Here is a 14,962-nt window from a genome sequence, read left to right on the forward strand (position 1 = left end):
AGAGCAGGACTCCATCTCAAAAAAAAAAAAGTTTTTAAATTATTTTGATATTAAATTTCTCTGTAGAAAGTTTGTGCCAGTTTGTATTTCGCTGGTAGTAATGTTAGTGCTTCTTTTAAACACAGCTAAGAAAACACTCCTTTGTCATTTGTATTTTATTTTGGGGTGGGGGTGGACAGAATTTTGCTCTGACACCCAGGCTGAAGTACAGTGATGTGATCACAGCTCACTGCAGCCTCAAACTCCTGGGCTCAAGTAAATTCCCCACTTTGTCCTCCCAAAGTGCTTGGATTACAGGTGGGAACCACAGTGCCTGGCCTATTTGTGAACATTTCAGAGATCTCAGTCCATCCTGGGGTTTAATCTTTTGATGTTATCTTATTATTCTTTTACATTTGTTATTTTTATGTACATTTTCTTTTTTTAAAAATAAACCGTTTTTTAAAGCCAACCATGGATGCTTTGGGCAGTCACATTTATGGGTTCCATGCAGAGCTGTTTTAATGGTTATGTTATAGTGTTGTGTGAAGATTGTGGCAGAAATAGAAATTACAAGTGTGAAGATGATGCAATTATTTTAAAAGTCTGTATTATTTATAAAAGCACGTGCACTATGATTACATCTACATAAAACATTCAAAGAAAATTTAGAAATAGGCTGAGTGTGGTGGCTCACACCTGTCATCCCAGCACTTTGGGAGGCCGAGGTGAGTGGATCGCTTGAGGTCAGGAGTTTGAGACCAGCCTGGAGAACATGGTGAAACCTCATCTCTACTATAAATAAAAAAGTTAGCTGGGCCTGGTGGCACACTCCTGTAATCCCAGCTACTCAGGAAGCTGAGGCAGAAGAATCCCTTGAATGAGCCAAGATCACACCACTGCACTCCAGCCTGGGTGACAGACTGAGACTCTATCTCAAAAGAAAAGAAAATTTAGAAAAGATACACAGTGGATGCTGTTATATTATGGTACTGATTAGTTATTGTTTTTCTTATCTCCCTACCTCATAACAATTCTATAGGGTTGTGCTATTATTTTTTAATAATTAAATGATCAACACAAACCCAGATATTGAGAGTTCAATTCAGACTACTGTCAGTAGATCTACTTTTTATCCAGCCAGTCAGTTATCTTATAAATGGTTCAAATGAGTTAAAATAGATATTAAATGGACATCTTAATTGGGCACAGTGGTTCACACCTGGAATACCAACACTTTGGGAGGCTGAGGTGGGAGGATCACTTGAGCTCAAGAGTTTGAAACCAGCCTGGGCAACATAGCAAGACTCCATCTCTACAAAAAAAATTAGCCAGATATGATGGCACTCACCTGTAGTCCAGCTACTTGGGAGGCTGAGGTGGTAGGAGTGCTTGAAGTAAGGAATTGAAGTGTGCAATGACCTGTGATCACACCACTGCACTTCAGCCTGGGCCACAGAATGAGATCCCATCTCTTTAGGTAATTAAATAAATAAGGCCTTTTCATTATTTCCTTAATAGTAATAATGTGTTTATTGTTACCTAGTCCAAAAAGTATTTACAATGATTAGGAAGAAAAGATATAATAAGAAAATAAAAATGTGCTATTTCAGTGAAAAGATTAAAGAAAAAAAGATAATACTGAAGTGGAACCAGGAATGAGACTAATCAAAAACATATATTCCAGAGTCTCCAAACGTGTGGCAGGTGGGCCATGTATGAATTTCACTGTGTTTTTTTAATAGCCAAAATGAAAAGCACATCTGATCAACACAATATATATTGTCCCTGAGATTAAAAAAAATAAAACACAAATGGCCAGACGCAGTGGCTCACGCCTGTAATCCCAACGCTTTGAGAGGCCGAGGCAGGTGGATCATGAGGTCAAGAGATCGAGATCTTCCTAGCCAACATGGTGAAACCCCGTCTTTACTAAAAATGCAAAAATTAGCTGGGCGTGGTGGCACCTATCTGTAGTCCCAGCTAATCTGGAGGCTGAGGCAGGAGAATCGCTTGAACCCAGGACGCAGAGACTCCATCTCCATCTCAAACAAACAAAAAAAACACAAACTCAAATTACCATCCAACTATTTAGTTCTTTAGACAGAGCTGTGAAATTCTAAGATCAGGAATAAATGTGTCTTCAGAGCCCTCCTACACAAAATATTGTGTAATGGGATGGGCATTTTCAGCAGTCTTCTGTAGATTTGGGAGTCTTGTCTCCGAGATCACATCCAAGCATAGTTCAGTTGAGGCAATTCTTTTTGAGGTCAGTAGGACAAGGTGTAGAGCCCTCTGCTGGCCTGAGATAGATTTATCTACATAATCTAGGGATAGATTTGATTTGATTTGATTTTGTTTTGTTTTGTTTTTGAGACAGGGTTTCACTGTGTCGCCCAGGCTGGGGTACACTGGTGCGGTCACAGCCCACTGCAGCCTCGACCTCCCGGGCTCATGCAGTCCTGCCTCAGCCTCGAGTAGCTGGGACCACAGGAGTGTGCCACCACACTTGGCTAATTTTTCATCTAAAAATTTGTTTTCTGTAGAGATAGGGTCTTGCTATCTTGTCTTGGCTGGTCTCCAACTCCTGGGCTCAAGTAATCCTCCTGCCTCGGCCTTCCAAAGTGCTGGAGTTACAAGCGTGAGCCACCACACCTGACCAGGATAGATTTTAGAGTGGTTATAAAGAAATCAGTGAGCTGCATACTTCGAGGCAATTTTAATTTTTAATATTTTTTCCCCTTCATGCAAACTGTGATATCAGATGGGAGATTGTACTTTATGGAATATCTGGGATATAGTTACCCTATTTTGTTACTTAAATATGGGTCTGCTGGCCTTGATAGACAATTGAGTTGGGGCAGTGCTGATCGTTTCTTATTAAGAGAGGAACCTGAACTCAGATTAATTCCCACACAGATGGACGTCCTGTCTCTACTCACAGAGAAGCCAACCATGGAATGAGAATAGCAGCAATTCCTCTCAGACAGTAATAATCTAGGTTCTGCATTAATATGCAGTCCGCCATCCGTGCCTATGAGAACCCGCGGACATGGCGAACTAGATTATCAAGTGCAAGGCTGCAGTTGCCTGGGAGGCTGGAAAGCCTCTCTCCATAGAGGAGATAGAGGTGGCACCCCCAAAGGCTCATGAAGTTCGAATCAAGATCTTTGCCTCTGCAGTTTGCCACACCGACACCTATACCCTGAGCGGAGCTGAGCCTGAGGGTTGTTTTCCAGTGATCTTGGGACACGAAGGTGCTGGAATTGTGGAAAAGTGTTGATGAGGGAGTTACTAAGCTGAAGGCGTGTGATAACTGTCATCCCACTTTACATCCCACAGTGTGGAGAATGCAAATTTTGTCTAAATCCTAAAACTAACCTTTGCCAGAAGATAAGAGTCACTCAAGGGAAAGGATTAATGCCAGATGGTACCAGCAGATTTGCTTGCAAAGGAGAGACGATTTTACATTGCATGCGAACCAGCACATTTTCTGAATGCACAGTTGTGGCTGATATCTCTGTTGCTAAAATAGATTCTTTAGCACCTTTGGATAAAGTCTGCCTTCTAGGTTGTGGCATTTCAAGTGGTTATGCTGCTGCTGTGAACACAGCCAAGTTGGAGCCTGGCTCTGTTTGTGCCATCTTTGGCCTGGGAGGAGTTGGATTGGCAGTTATGGGTGGTAAAGTGGCTGGTGCATCCTGGAATCATTGGTGTGGACATCAATCAAGATAAATTTCCAAGGGCCAACGAGTTTGGAGCCACTGAATGTATTAACCCTCAGGATTTTAGTAAACCCATCCAAGAAGTACTCACTGAGATGACTGATGTAGGAGTGGACTATTCCTTTGAATGTATTAGGAATACATTAGAGCAGCATTTGAGGCATGTCACAAGGGCTGGGACATCAGTATAGTGGTTGGAGTCGCTGCTTCAGGTGAAGAAATTGCCACTCGTCCATTCCAGCTGGTAACAGGTTGCACATGGAAAGGCACTGCCTTTGGAGGATGAAAGACTGTAGAAAGTTTCCCAAAGTTGGTGTCTGAATATATGTCCCAAAAAGATAAAAGTTGATGAATTTGTGACTCACGATCTGTCTTTTGATGAAATTAACGAAGCCTTTGAACTGATGCATTCTGGAAAGAGCATTCGAACTGTTGTCAAGATTTAATTCAAAAGAGAAGAACAACGTCCATCCTGTTGTAATGCGACGGGAGCAGCCTAACAGGCAGGGAGAAGCGCCTCCTAGACCTTCAGCAGTTACTCCAGAGAACGGTGTGATGTGTGTCATTCATGAATCTCTGTAATCAAGGACAAGGATAATTCAGTCATGGACCTGTTTTCTGGACTCTCCTCCACATGAATAATTGCTAGCTCATTAAGGAATATTTTAACATAATAAAATTAGTTTCTACAAAAAATATTACAGACAGGCCGGGCGCGGTGGCTCACGCCTGTAATCCCAGCACTTTGGGAGGCCGAGGCGGGCGGATCACAAGGTCAGGAGATCGAGACCACGGTGAAACCTCGTCTCTACTAAAAATACAAAAAATTAGCCGAGCACGGTTGTGGGCGCCTGTGGTCCCAGCTACTCGGGAGGCTGAGGCAGGAGAGTGGCGGGAACCTGGGAGGCGGAGCTTGCAGTGAGCTGAGATCCGGCCACTGCACTCCAGCCTGGGCGACAGAGCGAGACTCCATCTCAAAAAAAAAAAAAAAAAAAAAAAATTACAGACCATTGGACAATGAAATTTTCTTGCATATGGAAGAACCAGAAAAAATATTGATCTGAAATATTTTAAGGTGGGAACCAAACCCTCAACTTACCTGTGAAAATCTCAATGAAGCACTCTTAAAATGCCTACCTTTGAGCATTGTTATTTTATTTTCTAGTGGACACACTATGATAAATTATTTGTGGATTATAGCTCTGAGTTATTTTAGGTGTTGTTATATTTATAACCTAGTGAAAAGATGGGGAAATAGCTGCTAAAAGTAACTTTTCTTTTTCTTAAGCTAGCAGGCCTGTAGCCTACTTACACCACTTTTAGGTTGTGATTTTAAAGTTTCTCATATGCTTATGGTAGAAAGCTTGTATTTGTTTTCTTTAATAGGAAGACATAATGTCATTCAGCAAAAGCCAAAACAGACCTTAAGAATTTAAGGATGTGGAATGGAGCCACGAAAATGCATCCCTGCCTTAACTTAAAAATAAAACTGTGATTTGCTCTGTTAAACAATTCTTATCCATCCTGACCTTGTCCTTAATACTCACAGTATGTTGATTATTTATACTTGACATTCCTGAGAGAACCGGGGAATATAGGATATGGTAACTGGTAGCTAGAAACTCATATACCCTATTTGGGAAAATAGCAAATACATTTGTGAAATGTTACACACACACACACACACACACACACACACACACAGAAAAAGACATTTATGGATGGTTGAGGAAATAGCACAGGGCAATTGTTAATTGAATGCAAAACCTGTTGACAGACAGCACAAATGCCAAGAAAACTCAGTTTGCTGAACTACTTGTAATCATACAAAGAGCACAGAAAGATTTAGTGCTGGTTATGTAGAGATGATGTGTACATGAGATAATGATTTTCAATTCCTCTGAAAAGGATTTTTTAAACAAAAAAAGTATGACCATTGTAATCAAACACAGATTTTTCAAAGTCAAAACAAATACTATTCATGGCATATGACATTTGAATATCACCATGTAATTTTTGTAGTTCTTTTCACATGTCATTTACTCTTGCCTCATACAAGCTCCCCCAAAAAGACAAGGGATACATTTTTCCTGATTTACTGATGAGAATATTGAGGCTCCACAAAGTGATGAGATTTGCTTAGGGGGAGCGATGAATATATCCTAGGAATTTTACCTACTCCATGTTTTTTCTTTAAATAGTTAATTATCAATAGGTTTAGACATAACAGATAACCTGATACCTTCATTTTCTATATGGTACCCATAAAGTTTCCTTTTGGTACCTTGCTAAACAAATGAAGAAAGTGAGATTAGCAGCTGCAGCCTCTGCCTGTATTGACCAGCCATCTTTTTTATTTATTTTTGATAAATGTGATAACTCAGTAGGCATCAAGTGGCTTTTTTTTTTTGAGATGGCGTCTCGCTCTGTCACCCAGGCTAGAGCACAGTAGCCTGATCTTGGCTCACTGCAAACTCTGCCTGTCAGGTTCAAATGATTCTCCCACCTCAGCTTCCCGAGTAGCTGGGATTACAGGCGTGCGCCACCATGCCCAGCTAATTTTTGTATTTTTAGTAGAGATGGGGTTTCACCATGTTGGCCAGGCTGGTCTTGAACTCCCTATCTCAGGTGATCTGCCTGCCTTGGCATCCCAAAGTGTTGGGATTACAGGCATGAGCTACCACGCCCAGCCTCAGGTGGCTTTTCTGTAGTCATCATAGCACTGTCCAGAGCTAAGGGACATTTACAAGACCCATGTACACCCTTCTCATCCTGAAGGAGTTTGCAGTCAATTCGAGGAAACGTGATATACACTCAGGACTAGGTGGCAAGCCACCATTTTGGATGGTACACATCAAGTGTTGAAATGTGGGGTGGCAGGTGTGCTGAGTTAGCTGTCTGATTCAGGAGTGGCCTTTCAGCAGACCCTTTCAGGGTCTGATTCAGGTGAAATGGGACTTCAACTAGATTTTTAAATGATTGATTAGACTCCTTGAGTGGTAGAGCGTTCTAGTGACGTGAAGCTTGGTTTAGGAAATGAGAAATGAATTTGGGAAGGAAGATAGTAGGGATATAGGAATGTTGAAATGATATTTAAGTTGAAGAGTTGGGATTTGATTCTGCAGACGTGGAGGACCCATGAAAGAAGTCTGTTTTGCTTATTTTCTGCTAGTGGAGCTATGTGATGAACGAGAGGCTTTGAGATTACTGTTACAGCCCAGTAATATATCACAGTTCTGAGGCGTGGTTCAGAGACTGGGGGACTGACCAGATACTTTTGTTTGTTTATATGAGGTTTTCTAGAGTGCTTTAAGCATGCTTTGTATTTTGGTGAATGATGAAACTCAGTGAGATAGTTTATCCCCTTGATTGTTGGTGGTCCCTCTTTTATATGGAACAAACTATGTCTGAAGCTGTTAGTAGGATGATGGCTCTCTAGAAAAGTCTTTTTGTGGTTGACCATGATGCCAGGTCTGGAGTTTCTCAGTCACTCCAGCCCCGCTTCTCTCCACCAACTCCCAGGGGAGCTGGTAGGCCAAGCATTTTTCTAAGCATGCTACATATATCGTATTTTATGCACGAGGAACCGAAGCTCAGGCTTAGAAGCATGCTGTTGTGGCCAATTTGGTTCTGCTATTCTGGAAAATATTAGGAGGGCAATGGCTGCAAAGATTTAAGATAGGTTATTTTCTGGGGCCGTGTAGAGTAACTGTAGCTAAAGTAGGTATCATCACCACTAACTGGAGGGTGGCGAAGAGTAGAGTGGAGAGGGCGTTACATTTCAGAAAATTTTCTTTCTTTTTTTTTTTTGAGACAGGGTCTCACTCTGTTGTCCAGGCTAGAGCACAGAAGCACAGTCATCGCTCATTGCAGCCTCGACCTCCCAGGCTCAAGTGATCCTTTCACTTCAGCCTCCTGAGTAGCTAGGAATAAAAGTGTGTGCACCATCGCTGGCTATTTTTTTTTTTTTTTTTTTTAAATATTCTGTAAAGGTGGGGTCTCACTGTATTGCCCTGGCTGGTCTTGAGCTCCTGGGCTCAAGCAATTTACCTGACTCACCCTCCGAAAGTGCTGGTGTTATAGGCGTGAGCCACATGCCTGGCTACAGTTCAGTTGTTTTCTTAAGCCATCACAGTATCCATGTTACCTCTTAAGAACTGACCTGTCAATTTAATCATGCACTGCTCTTGAATAAGTGAGTCTTACCTATTCCCGACAGCCTTGCAATTCACTGTTTTTAAAAAAATTATTTAAAAAATTTTAACTGTGGCAAAATACACAGGACGTTAATTTCCCACCTTAACCATTTTAAGTGTCCAATTCGGTATTGTTAAGTATATTCACATTGTTATACAATCAACCTCCAGAATTTTTTCTTCTTGCAAAACTGAAATTCTGTACCCATTACTTTGCAACAACTTCCCATCCCCCATGTCCCCAACCCCTGACAACCACCATTTGACTTTCTGACAATATGAATGTGACAATACTACGTATCTCATATGGGTTGAATCATAAAGTATTTGTCTGTTTGTATCAGGTTTATTTCATTTAGCCAGATGTCCTCCAGGTTCGTCCATGCGGTAGCATGTATCAGAGTTTCCTTCTATTTAAAGGCTAAATAATTTCCCAGTTTATATATATATATGTATCACATTTTGTTTATCTGTTCATTCATGGATGGACACTTGTGTTGCTTTTCCCTTTTGGCTGTTGTGAACAATGCTGTTATGAACATAGGTGTACAGATATTTCTTTGATTCCTTTTTTTTTTTTTTTTTTTGAGACGGAGTCTCGCTCTGTTGCCCAGGCTAGAGTGCAGTGGCACAATCTGGGCTCACTGCAAGGTCTGCCTCCCGGGTTCCCCCCATTCTCCTGCCTCAGCCTCCCGAGTAGTTGGGACTACAGGCGCCGCCACCACGCCCAGCTAATTTTTTTGTATTTTTAGTAGAGACAGGGTTTCACTGTGTTAGCCAGGATGGTCTTGATCTCCTGACCTCGTGATCCAGTCACCTCGGCCTCCCAAAGTGCTGGGATTACAGGCATGAGCCACCGTGCCCGGCCTTAAGATCCTATTTTTAATTCTGTTGCGTACATATCCAGAAGTGTAATTGCTGGATCATATGGTAATTCTATTTTTAATTTTTTGAGGAACTGCCATATGTTTTCCATAGCAACAGTATCATTTTACCGTATTACTAATAGTACACAATGCTTTCAATTTCTCCACATCCTCGCCAGCACTTATGTTCTATCATGTTGTTGTTGTTGTTTTGGATAGGGCCTTGCTCTTTTGCTGGGCTGGAGTGTAGTGGCGCGATCATGGCTCACTGTAGCTTCAACTTCTGGGGCTCAAGTGATCCTTCTATGTTAGCCTCCCAGTAGCTAGGACTACAGGTGTGTGCCACTATACCTGGCTAATTTTTATATTTTTGTAGAGATGAGGTTGCCCAGGCTGGTCCTTTATTTTATTTCTGTTGTTGTTGTTGTTGTTGTTTGTTTGTTTTTTAAATAATAGCCATCCTGGTGGGTGTGAGGTGATCTCATTGTAGTTTTGATTTGTATTTCCATAATGATTAGTGATATTGAGCATCTTTTCATGTGCTTGTTCACTATTTTGTGTATCTCCTTTGAAACAATGTCTATTCAAGCCCTTTGCCCATTTTAAAATCAGGTTATTTGTTTTTTGGTGTTGACTTGTGGGAGTTCTTTCTATATTCAGGATATTAAATCCTTATCAGAGTTGATTTGCAAATACTTCCTCCCATTCTGTAGGTTGCCTTTTCACTCTGATTGTGTCCTTTGATGCACAGGAGTTTTAAATTATGATATAGTTCACTTCATTGATTTTTTAAAAAAATTTTTGTTGCTTGTGCTTTTGTTGTCATATTCAATAACTCATTGCCAAAAAAAATGTTATGAAGTTTTTCCTGTATGTTTTTGTCTAAGAGTTTTGTAGTTTTAGGTCTTATGTTTTGGTCTTTGTTCCATTTTGAATTTTTGTATATGGGGCAAGGATTTACTGGGTTTTAATGAAAGCAAATCTCAAATGAAGTTTTGCCCAACATATAAACATTTATTAAATATACAACATTAGTTTGCACAAGAGCCTATACAACCTGACTTGAGAGTCAGAGCACGGCCAGCTTGCCACGCTGGTAGGTGCTTGACCTTGCCTTGTGTGAAAGGTCCATGTGATACAAACACCAAGGAATAGGACCCTATGCCCGACTGCTGGCAACAGGCAAAGAGACATCCTCCTAAACTAGAGGGGGAGGCAGCACTCTCAGGCTGTCACACCTTGACATCACCCCTTGCCTGAGTTTTGTCCTTTTTAATTGTGGGCATGTTCTCTGATGTCGTACTCAATCTACTTACATTGAATTCCTTCAGGTTCACCAGTGACAGCTCATACCTAATATTTATTATGTTAATTAAAGCCACTAATTTCAGCAATAAAAAAACTGTTTCTGATATTCAGTATGCTAAATAGTGCAGTTTCTGGTGTTGGTCAAGATGGGATAGCTGGAAGATATATGAGTAGCTTAAATGCTTAGCCAGGTCTGAAATGTGATCCTTTCTGATCCAAAGCTGGCTGACCCCAGGAATCTGAATTCTCAGTTAGGGCTAATGACTGTCCCTAAATGTAAAGCTTAAACTAACTGGTCTCTACATTGTATCTCCAGCATGCTGGAGATTATTTTATGAATTTCTTAATTTGTTAAATACAGAAATAGCAACATCCATCGGATTACTCATTTACTTTGTAGTCTCGACCCAGGGATTACAGTGGTTTTTTGTTTTTGACTTCTACCATACTGTTCTTCTCTTTGCTTTACTTGACGTGGATCAAAGGTATTAGGGAAATACACTCAGAAAAATGTCACTAATAGAGGGCATGCATATATTAAGCATATGCATCCTAAAATGGCTGGACACACTGTTATTCTGAAATCCTAATGAGCAGTTTTCCAAGGTGTTTATAGGCCGTGGAGCAGGCTTCCTTGTGAGATTTGTAGTTTGTCTCCTGGCCCTAGGTATAGTACTAGCTGCTTTCTCCTTCTGTCCAGATTCTGTGGGTCTGTAGCTGGTGAGGTCTTTCTTGGTCAGAAGATCCCTATTCAATTCTTTTTTTTTTTTTTTTTTTTCTTGGCAGGTTCATTCACTTTTTCATGGTTTCTCTCCCAAACAGTTTCCAACCTGGACCCCAGAGAAGTCGGTTTCCTGGGCCTTTTGTGGTTGAAGGCACGGGAGCTATTATTGTCCTGTGGTGCCCAAGTACAGCCTGTCCTTTAACATTCCCACAAGTATATAAACAATTTTAAAAGGGATATCATATTCAGATGAATTAAAGATGCTAGTTCAGGGAGTTCTCTGATTGAGTGTCTGAACTGTCTGATTTTATAATTCCCTGCGGGGCTATATAGCCTCTCTCCCTCCAAAGAAAGAGGCGAAGGTTTTACTATAGAAATGAAGTTGAGGCAAATGTGGTTATAAAGATAAAATGACTGCATGAAAAAAAATGTGTATCTTAGGAATCTACACTGAATAGTATAAAATGCTGTTTTAATGTTTAATATATATATGCATATATAAGTAATATACATAGAAATGATTTTGCAATATATTAGTCATGGCTTCTTTTTTTGTAACCGAATTAATAGCATTTCACCATTTTTTATTTTTAAATATAGCAAGATCAGCTTTATACCTGGGCTGCAGTTAGTCAACCCACACACTCGTTGGACTATTCAGAAGGGCAGTTTCCTAGGCGAGTCCCATCCATGGGGCCACCATCCAAACCTCCTGATGAAGAACACAGGCTCGGGGATGCTGAAACAGGTAAGTGTTTCCTTTGTCTTCACAGATAACTGGAAGAGGCAAGATAGAGAGATATACGTTTTATTAAATCTTAATTTTAAGTAATCTTTAATCTTTAATTGAGTGGCATTCAGATATAATCTTTAAGAAATTTTTATTTTGGGGTCTTTTCTCTCTTTGTTCCTTTTGTTGTCTTAAAGTATTTTGTGTTATTGGCTGGGAAGATAGCGTGAGATTAGCCTCAGGTTTATTTGGAGGAGTTCAGCAGGATGATGACCCCCTAGGCTGATTTTAAGAAAACACTTTATATTTGTCATACAGAATTGAGAACCATATTTGTGGAACAATGCTTTATGGAATATGGTTGTTTTATCCTTTTCTTCTTCTTTTTTTTTTTTTGACAAGGTCTTGCTCTGTCACCTAGGCTAGAGTGCAGTGGAGCAATGGGTTACTGCAGTCTCGACTTCCCTGGCTCAAGCAATTCTCCCAACTCAGCCTCCCAAGTAGCTGGGACCACAGCCGTGCGCTACCTTGTCCGGCTAAATTTTTTGTAGAGCCAGAGTCTCACTCTGTTGCCTAGGCTGATCCAGACTCCTGGGCTAAAGCGATTCTCCATTCTCCTAAAGTACTGGAATTACAGGCGTGAGCCACCGCAACTGGACTTTTCTTCATTTTGTTGTAATAAATTCCCAACTTCCTCCTGGTGGACTGACCAGGCATAAATATTGATTTCTGAAGCATGAGTGGGGGGTAAATAGAAGAGCATCATTGCTATTCATAGATTTCTCCACTAGATTTTCCTAAATGGTAACATAGATATTAGAGTTAAGAATTTTGATTTTTTTTTTCTGATTGACTCATAGAGAGGAAGATAGTCATTAGAAACTTATTTTGGATGCATAGTAGAAGAGCATAACTTAAAAGCATGAAGCTTGGGCTCTGCCAACTTATTAGCTTTGTAATCTCAGGCAAATTTCCTAACAACTGTATTCAGTTTTCTCATCTGTAAAATGGTGATGAGCATAGCATGTACTGTGTAGGGCTGTTTTGAGAATTACAGGCATTTGTATGAAGCATTAGAATGCAGAATGCAGTGCCTAGCTCAGTGTATTTAATATTATTTATTATAATTATCACTGTTTCATGTCATTGCCTTATTCATGAGGTCCCTTTCAACCAACAATGACCAACAATGTAAAAGGTTTTATTCCAGTCCCCCACCCAAAGTTCTGCAAAGGGAACCTTGACTCCCATTTTTATCCCCGTCTCTGGAGGGATGTATTTGTGCCTTTTTTTTTCCCACCAATGCACTGAAATGGGGGCCCACACTTGACCTTGAATCTCCCTTTTTAAGTGTCCAGTGCTTTTGAAACACTGCGTGGTATTCACTGGGTGGGCTGTACTCCCTGAAACGAACAAGTGAGAGAGAAGGTGTAGGAAGTGCTGTTCCAGGAAGGACGCTGAGTTTGTCATAACACTTACAGACAGCAGTTTCTCAAAGGCCAAGGCAGACTTCCTTTAAGCAGAGATCTTCAGAGATGAGAGACCTCTACCATGATAGCGCCTGAAAATCAAGGAAGTAAAGAGACTTTTAGTTTTAAAGGAAAACACACAATTTAAAGTATTGATCCCATTTTCTACACTACTCTATTTATGATCACATTTAGTGATACAAATACTTAGGGGTAGATATAGTTGAATTAATCAATTGCGTGGAGAGTCCTGTTAACAGTTGTTTATATCCCATGTTTTGCATCATTGATTGGGTGATATTTTCCTGTTTTCTGTTCCCTACTGTATCATTCTCAACTTGTTTAACTGAAACATTTATATGATATTCTTCAATTTTAGGGCACTTTATAAAACATTATAAAACATTTTATGTTGCTGGCATATATACTGGTGGAACACTTGACTCAAAGTTAATTGAGTGTGATCATCTGAATTTTACTTTGGTTAAAGATGAAGTTGGAATTGATACCAGGAAGTTTGTCACCTGGTTTGTGCTTCATGATTTATTGTAGCTTGCAAAATGCCAGAGCAAGTGATTTTTAATGAAATAACTTGTCTCCTTTTTAAAAATGCATTCTTGAAGAGGATGATGGAGGTAAGAAGTAATTTAACTTAGTGACTTATTTTTCTCTGGTTGATCTATTGTAGCATTTTTTCATCAGAGTGATCTAATGGGTCTTTCTAAACTTTTTCTGTTGTGACTCCCTGACGTTCATTTGGAAAGACACTTCCATGAGACAGCCTCATTCCCAGAGCCATACCACACTCTCTTCTAATCAGTCAGTTTAAGAGTGGGAATGTCAATATCATAGGTAAACTTTGCCTACAGTCTCATGTTTTACATCAATCACAAAGTTTGATAATATAATTATTAATAGTAATGATCTATTTGTAGTTAACTGATAGGTGCATATTCTTATGTGGTGACATCATGATTAAAATCACTGTATATAACACATGACCTCCCTTTTTTTAAAAAAATTTATTTGTGGATTCTTACTCTGTCATCCAGGCTGGAGTGCAATGGCACAATCTCAGCCCACTGCAACCACCACCTCCTGAGTTCAAGCGATTCTCTTGCCTTGGCCTCCCGAGTAGCTGGGATTACATACGTCTACCACCAGGCCAGGCTAATTTTTGTATTTTTAGTAGAGACGGGGTTTCACCATGTTAGCTAAGCTGGTCTCGAATTCCTGACCTCAAGTGATCCACCCGCCTCTGCCTCCCAAAGTGCTGGGATTACAGGCATGAGCCACTGTGCCCGGCTGACCCCTTTCTATTTTAATTCAAAGTAAAAGAGTTCAATGACATTTTTTTGAAGAAGAAGAAGAAAGACTTGCAGGTCTAGCTTAGAAAATGGAGGACTTTTTTTTTTTTTTTTTTTTTTTTTTTGCTTGCTTCGTTTGTTGTTTTTTGCAGCTCATTTTGTTGTTGTTGTTGTTTGTTTTTGGAGTGTCACTCTGTCGTCCAGGCTGGAATGCAGTGGCATGATCTCAGCTCACTGCTACCACTGTCTCCCGAGTTCAAGACGTTCTCCCGCATCAGCCTCCCGAGTGGCTGGGATTACAGGCGCCCACCATCATGCCCGGCTAATTTTTGTATTTTTGTAGAGATGGGGTTTCACCATGTTCGCCCAGCTGGTCTTGAACTCCTGACCTCAGGTGATTCACCCCCCATCGGCCTCCCAAAGTGCTGGGATTACAGGCATGAACCACTGCGCTCGGCCTTTTTTCCAGCTCTTAAAATTGGTTACCTAATTCACATGTCCAACTAATTCAGATTTGTGGTACTCTCTCTTCTGCCTTTTTCGTGTATCTCACTTTAACTGCATAGGGAGCATCTCACTTTAACTTTTTCATGATCTCTTCTGTGAAAGATGGTTTTTTTCTTCCTTTATGGGTTGGTGAAGGAACTGCCCCTTCTTT

At 40.4% G+C, this 14,962-nt stretch overlaps 1 protein-coding gene and 1 pseudogene across 2 annotated transcripts in view; both read left to right on the top strand.

The window, feature by feature from the left end:
* Window positions 1-14,962, top strand: part of FMN2 (formin 2) — a 393,694-nt gene that overhangs the window by 76,432 nt on the left and 302,300 nt on the right. The window contains exons 3-4 of one of the 2 annotated variants that reach the window (XM_031659811.1): window positions 11,399-11,546; window positions 13,621-13,632. In XM_031659811.1, the coding sequence (XP_031515671.1) occupies window positions 11,399-11,546; window positions 13,621-13,632 (160 nt within the window). The remainder of the gene's footprint in view (window positions 1-11,398; window positions 11,547-13,620; window positions 13,633-14,962) is intronic. The other variant, XM_031659814.1, reaches the window with a different exon arrangement.
* Window positions 3,032-4,390, top strand: LOC101007493 (annotated as a pseudogene).

This window comes from Papio anubis, chromosome 1, assembly GCF_008728515.1.
Source record: "Papio anubis isolate 15944 chromosome 1, Panubis1.0, whole genome shotgun sequence".
NCBI classification, from domain to species: Eukaryota; Metazoa; Chordata; class Mammalia; order Primates; family Cercopithecidae; genus Papio; species Papio anubis.